The sequence below is a fragment of the Pavona decussata genome, unplaced genomic scaffold (assembly GCF_977016875.1).
Source record: "Pavona decussata unplaced genomic scaffold, jaPavDecu1.1 SCAFFOLD_155, whole genome shotgun sequence".
Classification (NCBI taxonomy): Eukaryota; Metazoa; Cnidaria; class Anthozoa; order Scleractinia; family Agariciidae; genus Pavona; species Pavona decussata.
In genome coordinates this window covers 3,392,853-3,409,733 of record NW_028145567.1, presented here as the reverse complement: position 1 = coordinate 3,409,733, position 16,881 = coordinate 3,392,853, and the positions used below count along the sequence as shown (strand labels likewise).

At 40.3% G+C, this 16,881-nt stretch overlaps 2 protein-coding genes across 2 annotated transcripts; one reads left to right on the top strand and one right to left on the bottom strand.

Annotated features, from left to right (window-relative positions):
* Positions 1-963: 963 nt before the first annotated feature.
* LOC146465913 (3'-5' exoribonuclease 1-like) lies at positions 964-9,569 on the bottom strand. Its single transcript, XM_085128093.1, has 5 exons — positions 9,358-9,569; positions 6,721-6,937; positions 5,588-5,671; positions 5,128-5,237; positions 964-3,418 (listed from the first exon to the last, which is right to left on the bottom strand). Exons 1-5 carry the CDS (start codon positions 9,534-9,536, stop codon positions 3,136-3,138), a joined length of 873 nt encoding a protein of 290 aa, XP_084984219.1. The 5' UTR covers positions 9,537-9,569; the 3' UTR covers positions 964-3,135.
* A 22-nt stretch (positions 9,570-9,591) lies between these two features.
* Positions 9,592-16,836, top strand: LOC146465912 (putative leucine-rich repeat-containing protein DDB_G0281931). Its single transcript, XM_085128080.1, has 2 exons — positions 9,592-9,842; positions 13,056-16,836. Exons 1-2 carry the CDS (start codon positions 9,665-9,667, stop codon positions 16,250-16,252), a joined length of 3,375 nt encoding a protein of 1,124 aa, XP_084984206.1. The 5' UTR covers positions 9,592-9,664; the 3' UTR covers positions 16,253-16,836.
* The last annotated feature ends 45 nt before the right edge of the window (positions 16,837-16,881 follow it).

Sequence of the window (16,881 nt, the reverse complement as noted above, 5' to 3'; positions counted from 1 at the left end):
AGAGGACTCGCCGCAAGCTACTTGTCCCTTCAATTCAAACCAGTTGGAATCGTGGGACAAAAAACTGACCGACAAGCTTTTTTGACGAAAATGGGCAGCTCACGCGATGGAGCTTGTCTTCTTGTTTGTGTCGACTTTTAAGAAATGTGCAATCAGGGACATTTTGTCCCATAGCAAAACAATGTGCGTGAACAATTCGCCTCTGCATACCTAAGTTCCTAAGTTCGGTTCAGGCTGGACTGAAACTAAAAACTAAGGGAACTGGTCATAACAAGTTTGTTCGAAGAGGACCACTTTATCTGGGGCAGGGGGTTATCGAAGACACCACCTCTCTCATGAACATTACCGACAAAATTTTATTGACTTTAAAATTTGAGTTGACACAGAGTCAGCATTGCTAAATAAACAAAAAAAGTGAGGTTTAAATCTCATTTTCTTTTACTGCTGGATAGAGGGGTGGCTATACAATAGAGACCATCTTTTGAGGTTGTAATAGTTTTGACCACTTCCCTAATTAGTGAACTTAAGCAACGACGACGGCGACGGCAACGACAACGCCGCAAAACAATAGGTTTAATGAGCAAAAAAATTCGCTCTGCTCGTGCGTTTTACATTTTGGTACATTTCTTTGCCGTCCTCTGCAAAACAACAACGTCAAATGACCACATTCAAGGTTTTGTGGAGAACGAGAACGCATGACGGTGACTTTTTCATTTTCTTTCTTAACTTGTACGCCACTCCAACCACTTTGGTTCCTGGGTAGTTCGCTTTTTTTGTAAAAGTTGAGCGAGTTGAACTAATCGCGAAGTAGCACAAATGAAATAAAGATATGTTTTCAGGTGACGTTTTCGTTGCGGTTGCCGTCGTCGTTGCTTAAGCTCCCTAATTAAGCTTTCTCGTACCCTTTTACTATCCCTTTACTTTCACTTACTTCGATCACACTACCCCTTAAACCCAAGCAACTACAAACTACTCGTTTATTATTTTGTTTTTGTTTTTTGGCTGTTGTTAATGCGTAAATGGCGGCGTGGAGGTATGCTTCTACAACGGTCAATCACTTATTAAAAAACAACTAATCAAACCATTCTCAAACTCAAAACTGCTATTTAACCCATACAGTACAGAATTTGTGAGGAGCAGGGATGGCGCAGTGGTGAGAGCACTCGCCTCCCACCAATGTGGCTCGGGTTTCGTTTCCCAGGCGGGTTGAGTGAGGTTTTTCTCCAGGTACTCCCTTTTCCCGTCTCCTCAAAAACCAACATTTCTAAATTCCAATTCGATCTGGAGAGTGTCCCCCAATTAGTGCTCTGCGCTAAATACGATTTATTATTATTTTTTAATTGGAAGAGCTTCAATTCTTCCTTTCATTTGGCCGCTAGTAAGCTCTCATACGCTAGCTTGAATTCTCTAAATTCGCTACAGGCTAGTCCACCCGTACGGCGCAAGCATACGCCCAGATATAAGCACAACAAACCTAGTACAACCATACGAAGAGGAAATCTTCATCCTCGTGGCGTCGCTATATTGCATCGTTGCGTCGCCCGTGTAGACGGGTTAACGCAAGCGAGAACACAAGCACAGTAAACGGCTTCTGCTAGTGTGAACATAGTCCACATAGCGCCTGCGCGGGCCGGTTATTTAAATGTGCACGTGTAAACATCTTTATGCTTGCTTAAGTTAAAAAAGGTTATGCTTGCGTTGGATACATAAACCAGCCTTAAACGAAAAGACAGAGTACTCGAGGTATAATTCTTGCGACCAGAAAATCAAACCTCGCAAATATAACGAGTATTACATACTCAACACAGCGTGTTTCAGATTAAACAATCTGATTGGTTCTCTACTAAGCTATATGACGCAATATAGCACTACCAGGTCATTTGAAAATTTGGCTACTTTGAAAGAAACAAGAAAATTGAACGTTTCTCTCGCTTTCGGTTAATTGGCTTTTCATCCCATTATTACGAAAATTGTGTAAGGTCTTATTCCAGAACATTCTATGAAACACTCTAGAATACTGATAAACTGGAGTTTTATATTGGGATGAAGTAAGCTCTACCTTGTCTTTGCCGTCTTGGCAAGCCTTGGGCTTCCAATGTTGAAAAAAATCAGTAGGCAACTTCTACGACGAAGAAAATCTTAAACCATGTCTAAAATACACAACTTTTAAACTTGTTTTAGTTTGGTGTCAAGGAGTTTATCAAAACAGTGTTAAAGAGAGGAAGTAGTGTGAGCTAAAGATCCCCCGGGGGGGGGGAGGAAGGGGTGCGATGCTCAAGAAAGGTTTAGGCGGGCAGGCTCCGCACCAAGATCCAACCTCTTACCCTTTTATATAGACAGCACAGGTAACCCTTTATAACTTCCACAGATAATGGTACCTCTTTCACATACTTACAGTAGAGACTGGGTGCTTACCATTTACATGGAAAACCCGGAAATTCCAGTTGGTCAAAGTGATGGACTTTTATTACTCCTTTTGGGATTTACAGCTAATGTTCATACGTTTTGCATGTTATCCATCTTCTGTTAAGACAAGCCAGATCATTTCGTATTTATGCCGAAAATTTTCATCCGGGTGGTTTGCGTAAACGGGTGTTTACCATTTACGCAAACCACACTGTATCTCTTTTCGTTGGTTCAGTTCGGGATATTTCGGTTGGACCTTTTTTACCTAAATGACAGTTTTCCCTACCCTTTCTGTACTTCAGCTCGTGACATCCCTGCACTTTTATATACCTCCAGGCTGAAAAAGGTAACCCCTTTCGGGTGGAGTCTTCCCGTATAGTCCATTTTAAGGAGTCACAGAGGAGGATAATGACAACAACAGGGAAGACGTGGAACGAGATCGAGAAGATTGCAAATGGCCTTAGAAAAATTTCAAGGAGCCCACAAGACCAAAAGCTGAGAAGTTAGGAGCCCAACGTGTGAAGTGCTAGGTGCTGCTGCAAAACATTTAGGTAACCAGAGCATTTTCTTGGGTGCCCCAGGCTACTGGGCTTCTGTTAAGCAACAGCTTTGGAGAGGAATGGAAAACTCTGGTCTCAGCCTCATGTGCCACATAGGCGCGGGGAGGGTATCATCATAATTTGCGTTATGACACTATTTACACTATTTTTACTTTTCCTACGAGTGCAGCTACGTGTTATTCTGAAGGTACTCATTAAACTTGATCTCACAGCCGTCTTGAACCATCTTTTGTAAAATTCTCACGATGTTCCGCGTGTCGTCCATGCCACTGTGAGGTCGCCCTTCGAATTGCATTCCAAGATTTTTTACCATGTCTTGAAGCGTCCCTTTTTGTACTTTGTAAAAATTTCTGTACAATTTTCTAAGGTTAATCCATTTTCTGGCAAACTTTGGTACAGGGATTGAGCAGAGTCTGCACTGTGTTGAGAAAAACCGGCCCATGTCCCAGGGACTAGAAAGAAAATACAGGAATTTAGTGAAATCTTTTCACGTTTGTTTTGAACGCAGCAAAATTTGGTACTTTATCACAACTAGAGGCCTGTTTAAACGGTTTCAACATTTGACAAAGATTCGTCCAACAAAAGTTGAACGGATGTTGGGCAAATGTTGAATGGACGGAGTGTTCAAACGGCTTCAACACCATTCAACATTTTCGAGTACAAAGGAAATGTTGTATGGATGTTGAATGAAAGTAAAAGTTTTACCCGATTTATTCAGAAAGCATTCAACAAGCTTTCAACCTTTTTTTTTTACGCTTTCAACAATGTTGGACGACCTGTTCAAACGCCCCCAACATTTGGTTCAACAAAGTGTTGCACGCATGTTGAACCGAACGTTGAAACCGTTTAAACGGGCATTAATATACCAAAAATTGCTCCCGCGGCAAGTCCTCTGTACAAAAATTTCGCAATCTTAAGGACGGTGCCTCTTAATACAGAAGTATTTTTGCGTGGCTTATGACTATCTTGGTGAAGCAGATCTTAGCAAGTGTTATTGGAATTCAAAATGAAAACTGGGGGTTACACGCACATTGCAGAGATAATTAAGCAACAATAACTTCAAAAAGCTGTAAAATACAAAATAGTATATGGCATTTTTTCCCAAATTGAAGCTTAATTTAATATTTCTGCTAAAATCTATACTTTCTCCGAATAGTCAAAAACAGCGCAAAAATCTCTCGCATTAGTAGGCACCATCCGAAACACGCGTTTTTCGGATCATCGCGAGATGCGCAGAACGTATGCGCACTATCAAAAGCAGACACCGTCGTTTCAAGAAACCATAACGGCAAGTCGCCAACGAAAACGTCACTTGAAAAGATAAGATTGCGTTACTGGAACTTAATCGCGATTTTTGTCACTCGTTCAACTTGTAAATTGCTGCCAAATTACCCTGAACCTGAATTGGCTGGAACGGCGTTCAAGTTAAGAAAGTAAACGAAATAAATTCACTTTCGTGTGCTCCCGTTCTCCATAAACTTTGCACGGCAAAGAAGAGACTTGCTCTCGCCGTCATAGCTGCTTATGTGCCTATTTATAAGGACCAAGAGGCACTAACTTTCGGAGACCTGAAATACGTGAGAAATCGTGCAAGCTTCCTTCCTCCTTCCTTTTCTTCCTTCCTTGCTAAAATTTTTCAAATACGGTAAACTAGACCACTAAACACTTCCCTTCCTTTACGAGTCGATTCCTAAAACAATTATCACTAAATTAAATTCCAGAGGGGGGGGGGGGGGGAGGGGGGTGTACAAAGAAACATTTAATACGGGGAGGCTCCGCCCCGAGGTCCGACCTTTTACCCTTTTATATACCATGTTTGGTAGAAAAGGTACCCCTTTCGTATACCTTCCATTGGAAAATAATGAAAGGCCCTTTTAAATACCTAAATGACAGATTTCCCTACCCTTTCATAGACTTCGACTCGTGAAATCCCTACCCTTTCATATACCTGAAACGTGAAAAAGGTACCCCTTTCGGGCGGCGCCTCCGCGTATAGGCCATTATAGGGAGTATCCCCCCCACGGGATTAAACTCCTCGTAGTACTGACCCCCACCGATTCCCACTCTCTGCCGTTCATACTCATTTCGACTCCAGTAACTTTGATTCGCTCGGGTGTTTGATGAATGTATGAGAAAATGGTACGTAAATCGCATGACTTACCCATCAGTAACAACCCCAAATTTATATTTTGTTCCAAGTTCATGATCTGCAAGCCACTGCTCAAACTCGGAAAGAACCACTGGGAAAGGATCTGCGTTATCAACAATTTCCTTATGAAAAAGAAACAGACACACACATCAAACATCATATCAAAGTGTTATTCAGGAAGAAGTGGCCTTGAAGGTTGGCGGTTATGGACTACATCGGGCAAGTTTTCACAAGATTTACAATGACATGGAAGCAGAAAACGGTTTTAAAAGATTCACTAAGAAGCCATGTTGGCAATTTTTATTGTATAAAGCAAAGGTGTTTTATAGTTACCAAGGTGAGATATTCGAAGAGAAAGGTAGAAGTTTGGAAAAAAATATATCAAGAAACAAGTCGTGCTAATGTACCTCGTCCATCACCCTCAAAAAGAGTCAATCCTCCCTTCCCTTTTAAATCATTGTCATTAATTTACCTGGGTAACTCCAGTAAGATCCTGACAGAATTGCGATAGCTGTGCCTTGTCTTGCGGTTTGCAATATTCGTGAAACTCAGATACCTGGAGAACATATTTAATTTTAGATGAATGAAAAGGCAGAGATTTAAAATCAACTGTCACTGATAAATTAAGGATTCTGTGGTTGTTAGAGCTAGTACATGCACAAGGACATGGGTGAACATGAGAGTTGAGAATTCAGAGTTCAATTTTTTAGTCCCATGGTATTGACAAAATGACTACAGTGAAGCATTTGCTGGTTTGTAGTCTGCGAGCAAGCTCTCGCGTAATAGGAGGGGCGGGGAGGGGAGAAGGCTAGTCGGTTTGTAGAGGTGTCAATAAACAAGCTCCTGTCTATACCTTAACCCTTTCACTCCCATGATCTGATGTTAATTCTCCTGACTGACTGCCATACATATCCTTTTAAAGTTAGCCTGCAGAGCAGGCGTATTTTTAGTTGGCAAGCGGTAAAGGATACGATACAGGATACGAATACTCTATGCCGCCATCTTGGATGATAAAGCTGACAGAGGGTTGGGGCGAGCCCAAAAAGGATTCCGAGGGAGAGGACGACGGGTTTAAAAAAGAGAAGGGGGAGGGTTCAAAGAATTTGGTGTTGCATCAAACAGTATAACCTAGTTGGCAAATTTTCTTTATTCTCATTACCTGTCTGGTTGACAATGTATTGAGAATGTAAGGAGAAATTACATATTGATCACTCCTGGGAGTGAAAGGGTTGAAAGCAAAGCATTGTATATATGCAATTTAAAGTGGGAGTAAGATTTTTTTATGCATTTGAAATTGAAATTAGAATTATTGAATGAAAATAATAATATTATTATATTCTTTTAGCAAGGTGTTTTTGTCACCTCCTTTTGTTGCTTATTGTTGCTAATGTTGCATTATGTAGTTCCATAAAAAGCCAAACCCATCCCATGGATTTAGTCATCCAAAATTTCTAGGGGGAGGGGGGTCTTAAAGGTCAAAAATTTAGAAGCAAAGTATGAAGCTAAACTGGAATTTCCGTGGGGGGGGGGGGGGGAGGGAGGTGGAAAACCTACTGTGGGGGAGTATGGATATTTTCTGGAACTGCACTGCATCACTATACTTACCACTTCAAGGGTATTAGCATCCACAAGTACAGCAGGAAACTCAATGATCTCATGGATATAGTCTTTTGGGTTCTCCTCTTCACAAGTTCCTTCAAAATCTATAACACAGTAAAAGTGGACTTCATTCATTCTCTTCTCCTGTTCCAACTTAGCTCGTGCCAGTTTTTCTTTCTTGATGTGGTTTTTAAGCCTCTTTTGAAGAACTTCTTTTACTCCACTGTAGATCAAAGAATAAATGGAAATTTAACAGAAGCATCAGTGCTTTTACACAAAGGGGTTTGATTCCTGCTGCTGAGTCAGGTATTTTTGTGTTCTATTTATTTTTAGTATAAATCTACTAGCGTTGTATCACAAATATCGTTCTCTTATTGGCTTTGCTACTTACTATCTATTCTGTCGTAGATAGTGAGTAGAGTGAGTAGACTAACTGTGTGTGGTTGCAAACAAAATGGCAGCCGCCTCTTCACGTTTTCAAAGTTTCTGTGCATTTTGAACAACTAGTAGATTTACTAAGACAATAAATTTGCTCTTGGTTTCTTTGCCTTCATTAACTATCACACTGACAATAGAAAGACCATAATCTAATTGTTAAATATGACTGAGTCCCACTTGTATTAGATCTCATTTTGATTATCACTACACAGGATACATTTGGCATGGCTGTCATCATACATATCCTGGGCACAGGCTCCAAACAGAATTTTGGCAGTTCCTGTGCTTTTTACATACATGCCAATGTACAAAAGCTGGTTTCCATGTGAGGCATTTACAAATGAACAGAACAGACAGGTACAAATATTACAAATAAATGTGAGCCCATTTATATTACAGCACATTAAATTACACCACAAAAGGATAGAATACTACGTTACAGTTAATTACATTACATTACATGACATTACCGGTACTTAAACTAGTTTTGGGAAAGCATAACCTTGCATCAGATACATACACTGCCTCCCCACAGAATTCACTTAGCATTTGATGAGCTTTAAGCTTCTTTTTTCAAATATTTTTTTCCAGAGCATAAAGCACCATGGTGGCTATACCATTAGACCATACAGTACTGAGGAGGGGAGCACCGCCTCTCTGTTGGCACCAATAACTTTACGGAAACAAGAAATTCCTTTCATCATTTTGTCCCAGGTAATATTGCCAGTTGTTTATGTGAGAATTGCAGCCAAAATACTACAACCTGTGTAATTTGCCCAGCAAAGCTGTTCCATCTTCGACTGAGCAATGACACTCATTAAGCCGAAGTGTTTGCAGAAATTACATGCATCTTTCCACACACGCATTTGCTTGTAAAAGGAAATGTATTAATAATAATTATTATTGTTTATTTGAAAACATTTTTTGGCTGGAAAATGCTTTTGATGATTGCTTTGGCTTTGTTAATTCATACCTAGTTGGTTTTGAGAAAGTGACGTTGTGTAAATATTGACTAATTTGAGAGTGATGAAATTTGATATACAAGTGGTATACAAGTGATATACAAGTAGGTGGCTAATACTTGAAGCCTAACCATAGTTTTTTTAACATCTGAAATACTTCTTTAGTTATTGCAGTGTAAAGGAAGTTAGCAATGTTTATTTATCTATTCACTGATCTCCTCAAAATTTAATTTATACAGGAAGCAATGGATTAAGTTTACCAGAGGCATACTACCTTGAAGAGTATAACTCTGATCCATAGCTGAGGATTTGTGAGAACCAGAAGAACCAATCAGAATAATACTTTCTTATATGGATGACCAAAATATGTTTGTGTTGTGAGCATGCAGCAAAATGTATGCATCTTGATCAGGGGATCAAATGTATTTCTGAGAGGTCAGTTTTGATCAGAAGGAAAATTTGATGACATTTGAATGATCACGGTTGACTTTCTCCATAGAAGAGAAAGTCGATTAACTGATATTGATGGAAGTGAAGACAATGGAAAAAGCAAGCAATCATCAATACACTTCACAGGTTTCATTCCCAGGACATTGCTCTAATATTCTGAACAGCTTTTACGAAGACTTTTACAAAGGGGGCCAAATATCAGAACAAAGATCAATGAAAGGTGTCTTTTTTGGAAGAAACTTTGTCAAAATTGTTTAACATTATAATGTGGTAAATATTGCGCTTGGCCCAGCCACTTAGCTCGATTAGCTTGCTATTTCTAAGTGGCTGTGCCCTCTTTCTTAGTAATTTTTCTTTCTTGAATTTATGTAACACTGTGTAATTTCTGGGCACGAATAATAAAGACTGTTGTTGTTGTAGAGACAAAGTGAAGGTGTGGATTTTTTCTGGAATAACCCATTATGATCACAATTTGTTTGCGAATGATTAGGCATTTGTTTGACACCACTATTATGGCATCAGCCAAGTGGTGGTGGAAACTGTTGCGAAGAACCTTAAAGTGATAAGCTACATGTAAGTGAAGTGCATATAAGACCCAAAGCTTACGTTGCATAATTTCAATCAGTTTTCAACCGGGAAAATGAAACAAAACAAAACGAAGTAAAAACTGAAGTAAATCAACTCACTAATCACACACACACACACAACAGATAATAAACTTTACAACAAGTGAATTGGAAGGGCATATAACTTAATTTTAAAAAAGGAGATCAAATTCGATCGATAAACTCACCGAGAGTCCAAACCACGCTCTATAAGACAGCGCTTCACTTCATCTCTCTTCATCTTGTTTATTGTTCCATTTGTGTGCGATATTTCCCTGTATACTGGGTGATCATAGTTCGGCGTTGTGTTTTTCTCTTTATTTTCGCCTTCTTCTTCTTGTTCTTGAACGAGTAAACCTTCCGCCATTTTTAGTTTCGTTTTGATAGCTAACCGCTGGACCATCGTCGTATAAAACCGGAAGTAGAAATTAGAAACTCAACATAGGTGAATTTTGCTGTTTCCTAATATCTTTCAATTTCAGATCTACGTCCACTATGGGAAGCCGTTCCTTCAAATCAGGGCTTCTGTTAATCAAAGTATTTACTGTTGTTGTTAATAGTTGCTGTGTGAAATGCACGCGTCCCAGGTCGCACGCTGAGAATATGTTGAAGGTTCCTTACCGGACGTTGAGCGAGTTGATATACGGTCCGGGAGACAAATCAAACAGCGCTGGTAAGTTACTGTGTTTCGACAAATGAGACAAAAAGAACCATCTAAAAACTGCTTAAAGGAGCTGAGAACCTTAATGGGTCGAATTCGTTTGGGTTGCATCAGCAGTAAACCGTGTAGCTGCATCCTCGTCAGTTTGTGCGGGGCAGCGATGGGTTCAGGCCCGAAAGAAGGATCAAGAGGGACTATTGTTTAAACTTTGTGGGATCGGGATATTTACTAGGCTCGATTTCCGCCGTCTCTCGAGTCCGGGCTGGAAATCGAGCCTAGATATTTACATGTAAGGATATTCTGAAACTTCATAGTATTATAAAATATCTTTAAAGATGAAATTCTCGGTTTTCACTGTCACGCCATTGGAAAAAAAAATCAAAACCATTCCATGAATGAAGTCAAGAAATTGACATGGTATAGAGGATAAATAAATAAGGCATCTGTCCAAGTGTCAGGTCTGTGCGGCATTCCGTACTCGAGTAATTTGACAAAATGTTCCACATAAATTTATAGAGCTTAGTATGGAGACGCCATGTTTGTGTCCCTCTAAGGGGCACAAACATGGCGGCCGGAAATACGAAAAAACATCTGGAGTTCACTTTTGCAAGAAAAGAGGTTTGTTTGCCCTTGTGAATTTTCGAATGTTTAGATTAATATTTCTCCTCAAACTTAAATTGTTTAGAATGCTGAAAATCACCCGAAGAGTAATTTTTAAGATACGGAAAAGTTCTGTCACGGCCGTCCTCCTTATGTCACGCACAATGGAAACTCAGAAATTGAAACTGTTCTATTTTTAAAAGGAAGCACGACATCGAGCTAAAAAATTGTGAACAGACATATTTTTAGGTAATCTATCCTTGAATGAAGGTAAAAATTTTGTAGGCCTCGCAGTTTTGAATTGTAGAATTTGGTGACGTCACGTGAAAACCAAGAATACGTGGAAACGAAATATAATGTCATGGAGTGAATGACAGTGAGTTACGACTGAATTTTACTTGGATAACCTGGTCCTTACAATTCTCTACGGATTGAAGTAAACTGAAACTCAAGTTCAAACTTAAACTATGCTTACAAATCGATGTAAAGTTCATAAAACGTCTTGTATCTCGTACTTCAAGGAAAAGGATATTTCAGGGCCCTTAGTCCTTAGCCTTTTTCCAAGAATTAGTCAACTTATCTCATTATTTCGCTTTCCGGTAATCGTTGAAAATCCCTTAGTTTTACCGTGGCATCAAAGTATCAGATTTATAATTTTATTTGCAGTATTGACAAGATATTGGCACACTCCACGCTTAAGAACGCACCCAGTTCGATGTCAATTGAGAGTGCCCAAAGTCGACCAAGAAGTTGTTCCTGTTGTAGGAAACGCAACTGTATTGTGCTTTTCGTTCTCCTCATTTCCTTTTTCCAAGAATTGGTATTTAAGAGGACGGGTGGGGGTGGGTGCTCATGAAATTTTTAAACGGCGAGGCACCGTCAAGAGGTCCAATCCCTGAACCTTTTATATACCAATTTTATTCCAGAATTGGAAACCCTTTCATACACCTTCCAAAGGAAATGGTGACCCCCCTCAGATACCTACAGTAGAATTAACACTGCATCTCTTTTTATTGGGTCTGTTTTGGACTTGTATGAGGAGTTAATTTATTCTATTATCCTTGTTATTTCAATGGCGCTGAATTGTAATTTTGTCAAACTTTGATTGGCGTTCGTGCAAAGTTCTGCTAGATCCTAAAGATTTAAAACCGGACACCTAAAAGTTAATGACTGAACTGTCTATTGTCAAAGTATCAGAGGATTTGAGTCACTACTGGTCAGCTTTTTTTCTCGCTGAAATTGGATTATTTTAGACTTTTGAGTGATAGAGAAAAGTGTATCTACTTCATCCGAGCTCAGTTCGCTCACAAACGAACAGGGATGAAAATAATTACTATGTTTTGACTGAGAAAGAATCAATGTGTTAAACTATACTGAAGAAAGTTTTACACATTGTAAATGTCTGTTTAGGGAGAAGCTGAAAAGTGTAAAATTACGAGTTCTCTCGTGGTGAAATCCGAGCTTCGGGTAGGGTGACCGTTTTTCTTGGTTTTCTGCCATTATATGGAACATTAAAAAAAAAACTAACCTTATATCCTTTACTTACTTACCTAGGCCTTCAAACTGACAAAGTATGAGCGAAATCGATTTTTTGACCGTGGCCACATTTTTTTAAAATTTCATCGATTTTTTACTGACATTCACTCTTAAGCAGTCTATTTTCGAATTGCCATGTTAATAACGTCCAGATTTTCATGAGCCACAAATCCACCGGGTTTCACTGAACATTTTACTTTTCTATCCTGATTTTTAAACGGAAAAACTACGAAGAAGCACTGCGGTTACTTTCGAACTATGCAAAGTTTGTGAACTTTGATGTTTTGCTTTGACATGTTTGACAGCTTTCGTCTTGTTCAACCAATCAAATCATTTGAACCATTCTAACAAAGATTGTGATTGGGTTATTTTAGCGTGCTTTACGAGAGTACAGATGCACGCTGACGCCAGTTCTGTTCGTTTGGAAAAGGAAGTTTGTTTTAAAAATGAGGGTGAATGCGCGGGGAAATGAAAGGATTGTTTATCATAAAACAAATAAAGAAGCCTCGACTGTGTTCTGTTCTGTTGTAAAGCACTTAGAAGTGCTTTACAAAGGAAGCAGCTGGTGCACTCAAGACGTAGGGAGAAACACTCGACTACGTCTCGTATTTCTAGTTCCCCTATACTTCTTTCATGCTCAAGCCGCTTCCTGCGTGCTTGTACAGCAGAACAGAGCACAGTCGAGGCTTCTTTACTTCATAATTAAACGACGTTGACTAGAATATTATAGCGTTGACTGATTACTTTAAACCCTGTTTAAAAGACGCTTAGCACAGGGTATAAAAATGAAAAAAATCACAGTTATTTAGAATGGCCTGCCTACGAGAACGTTTACAACTATATTATACCACATCAAACTTAGGCTTCGTTTAAATAATGACCCATGATGTTTTTGCGATTTTACCGAGTCCTGGAATCATTAAGTAGCCAGATTTCGGTGGTTTCATAGTAAACAGTGTGCAGCGGATCGCAGTAATGCGTGGTAGATGTTGTGATGAACGTTGCGTGTGTTTAGGGTTGGAACAGTTGCTGGAAGACTTAAATTTTTCTGACCATTCAAATAACATTCGGATTTTGTTTGTTTTTCAGCAGTGGAAAATAACCTTACACCTTTAAACTACGACAACACCTTCGCTTACGGCTGTTTGCACGAGATTCCAATCCCAAACTCTACCGTAGATACCACCTTCACACCCAAAGAAGAACAAGCGGTCCTCATGGAAATATTCAACCGAACAGGGGGACATAACTGGAGCAACAAAACGCACTGGGGGAATAGCTCAGTGTCTCACTGCTTTTGGTATGGAATTACATGTGATCATACTAATCGGTATATCATCAACGTATACTTAAACGACAATAACTTGACTGGTACTCTTCCTGGAAGCTTGTGGAAGTTGCGTAATTTACAGGGGTTGTGCATTGCTTACAATTTTGGGTTGCAAGGCAGTGTCAGTGGTATTTTGTCTGACAATATGACCAGTCTACTACGTGCTAGCCTTTCCTTTAACAAATTGTCTGGCCGGATTCCTGGGGAAGTTTTGGTGAAGATGAAGTCACTGATAAAAATCCAACTTTGCTGTCAAAGAGGGGAGGGTCTTTTCGGGGAAATTCCGAAGGACATTGGAAACTTGACTGGATTACAAGTCGTAAGTCTCGGGGAGAACAAGTTGAATGGCTCAATACCACAGAGCATTGGGAAATTAAAAAAACTTTGGTTTTTGGACCTTGAAACCGCTAAACATTTAGAGGACGGCTTTGAAAACTTGTGGAACTTGTCATCGTTACAATATATGCACCTTTCTCTTGCTGGACTGACTGGAACATTGCCGGACGAATTTGGATTATATTTTCCTGCGATGGTCGAGTGTCTGCTACCAGGAAACCATTTTACTGGAAACATCCCTTCAACAATGGGTCACATGGCTAACTTGAAACGTTTGAACTTAGCAGGTAACCATTTTTCTGGACAAATTCCGCCAAGCATTGGCTCTCTTCGTACACTTGAAATTGCCGATTTCGGTGGGAATAACTTGACATCGCTAGCGAAAGAAATCACGTTTAAGTCGCAGTCGTTGGAGGTACTGATTCTGGCGAGCAATAAGCAGCTTACTATGAGTTTTGATGCTTTGTTGAAAGCAATGGAACCAATAAATGGGTCGTTGCGTGTTCTTAACATCAGCCAGTGCCATTTTTATGGTATGATTTCGGACAAGTTGTGGGACTTTAATAGGTTGATCTTCATAGATTTAAGCCACAACAGATTGTCCAGTGAGCTTCCATCGCCAACTGAAAATATGCTGTTTCTTATCGACCTCGACTTTTCCAACAACAACCTTTCGGGCCAAATCCCTGAAATTTCCCTTCTTTCTCTAAAAGTTCTCGACGTTTCAAGCAATCCACGGATGCGTGAAATGAATGAATATCAAACATTGCCCAAATACATGACAGCTGATTTTACAACCTTACAGCGTAGAAATGCTTTGGATAAGTTCAGATGTCCTAATGCACGTCTCAGCTACAACAATGGATTAGTGATCTTAGATCCTAATTATTATGGCTATCGTTTATGCATTTGCGATATCGGGTATTACGGTTCAGGTAAAATCTGCTTACCTTGCATGAAGGGTGCTGTGTGCGAGGATCAAATGCCGCCCGCGCAGTACATGGTCATAAAAGTGGGATATTGGCCATCATCACGTGATAATAACGTAACTCATCTTGTTGAGTGTTCGCGAGTCTTGGGAACAAGTCCCCATGCAAACACACCCTGTAACCCAACGGGTACCTGTGATTGTTGGTTGAAGGAGGGAAACAAGTCAAAGACCAGGCCATCCACCGTGTGCAGGAAATCATGTCTCTGTCTCAAAGGAAGTAAAGACCGTTTTTGCTCTCTCTGTGAAAACGGCTTTTACAAACAGGGCATCCTTTGCTACGCCTGTCCCAAAACGATGAATAGTGTATTCATCTTGGCTGTACTCGTTGTTGTAACCATGGTGTTACTCATCCTGGCCTTTACAGTTCTTTACGATAAGAAAACGTTTCTTTCAGTAGTATTAATTTTTGCTCAAATTGTTCTTTTGGTGATATTAGCCATGTTTCACATCATTCCGGCCTGGCTACTCGAGATCAATGTGATAGCTCTGTTTGTTGGCTTGGCGAGAAGAGGGAAGGCTGCACGAGGAATTCTTAAGATCAGCACTTTTTATTTCCAGACCTTAGATGCTCTGATTTCCAATACCAATATTTGGCCGCATGGAGTTCTTGAAACGCAGCGCTACATCAGCAACGTGTTTAATCTCCGCTTCTCTGGCTTGGGATGTGTGATTCCTCGCATGTTTACACCACTCGGTGAGCTTTTGTCTCTTATGCTCCTACCAGTCATCTGTATCGTGGGTATTTGGTTGTATTATTGCCTCGGGTATGCGGTTCTTTGGTTCCGCAATTTGCTTGACAGGCGATCTCGATTACGGAGTAGCTGTTTACAACTGTCTATCGTGTCCCTCAACCTCACTTATTTTCCCATCGTCAAGAAAACGGCTTCTGTTTTGGCTCCCTGCGGAGAAGATAATGGCTACCATTACCTCCTGGAAGCACCATGGCTGGAATGCAGTGGTCATCTTTACAGCACATTGCAGGTTTTCGGTTGGCTCTCGTTGGTACTGTACGTGCTCGGAGTACCTTTTGGAGTGTTCTTACCACTGCTGCGAGTGAAGGTTGCGAAAAGAGATCAACTGTCTCCACAAGAACAAGAGAGTTTGGACAGTTGGCTTGGTTCTATCTACCTGCCATACAAGAAAGCGTTCCGTTCATATTTTGAGATATTATTTCTTTTTAGGCGTCTGTTGATCGCATTTTCGCTTTCGTTCATCCCGCGGGTCTCGCCCTTTCAGACCATTGCAGTTTGCTTTGTTCTTTTGACCTCCCTTTGCTTCCAGCTTCTCGCCAAGCCGTTCGATGACTCCTACCAGAAAATAGCTTTGGAAAACTCAGCGGAGACCCTGGTTCTTCTGACCCTTCATTTCTCTTTCATGAACATCAGATATGCATTCCTGAATCCGGGCTCGTCCGCCTCGATAGTTTGGATGCTTGTGGTGGTTAATGTCGTTCTCCTCTGCAGCATAGTCCTTTGCATAATACTTCTACTTGGAAGGGCTCATGTGGTACGTCCTACCTCTTCGTCACCGCTAATTAGAAATGGACAAGGAGATCAATATGGAACGTTTGATAACTCACAAAATGGTTCGACATTAAACGCTGAAAGCCAAACAAGTAACACTACATGAATCAACTATCCCGTCGTTACAAAATTCGGTTCAGTGGCATTACCAGCTGATTGTGTACACAAGCTTTGTAAGCAACCTTTTATAGCATATAAACAATTATTTAACGAGTTCTAGTGGACAGAGACCATTCCCAGCATTTAATTGGTCAAGGTCTTTTTTTATTGCATCTGAGCAACATCGCTCCGTTCTTTCCGTTCTCTCGAGGACGGAAAGAGGGGATATCCTAAGCTTAACTGCTCATACCCAGCCCATATAAACATCGCTACGGGAAGGTAATGCTCAAGAGCTTTGACTTGAAGATTTCACACAAAGACCCAGAATTCTGGGGCTGTTTTCCAGCCTTATGAGCACCACGCTTAGACTGTTAGCAGCCTTTTTCTAACTAGGCGAGCGGACGAGCAGTATTCATGCGAACGAGGCGAGAAAAACCAGTCCCTTCTCGTGTTTTGCTGATTCCAGTGTTGTCAAATTCACATCGTTTTTTTAGATCTCTGAAAGCAGTGTAAGGAATGTGTTGTGTCATCAAAGCATGTTTTTTTTCCCGTTCTGTTATTTCTGACCTGATTAAACGATGAAATGGGTAATGGTCTGTTGATAATAATTCATGTCAATATTTAAATAGACTAATA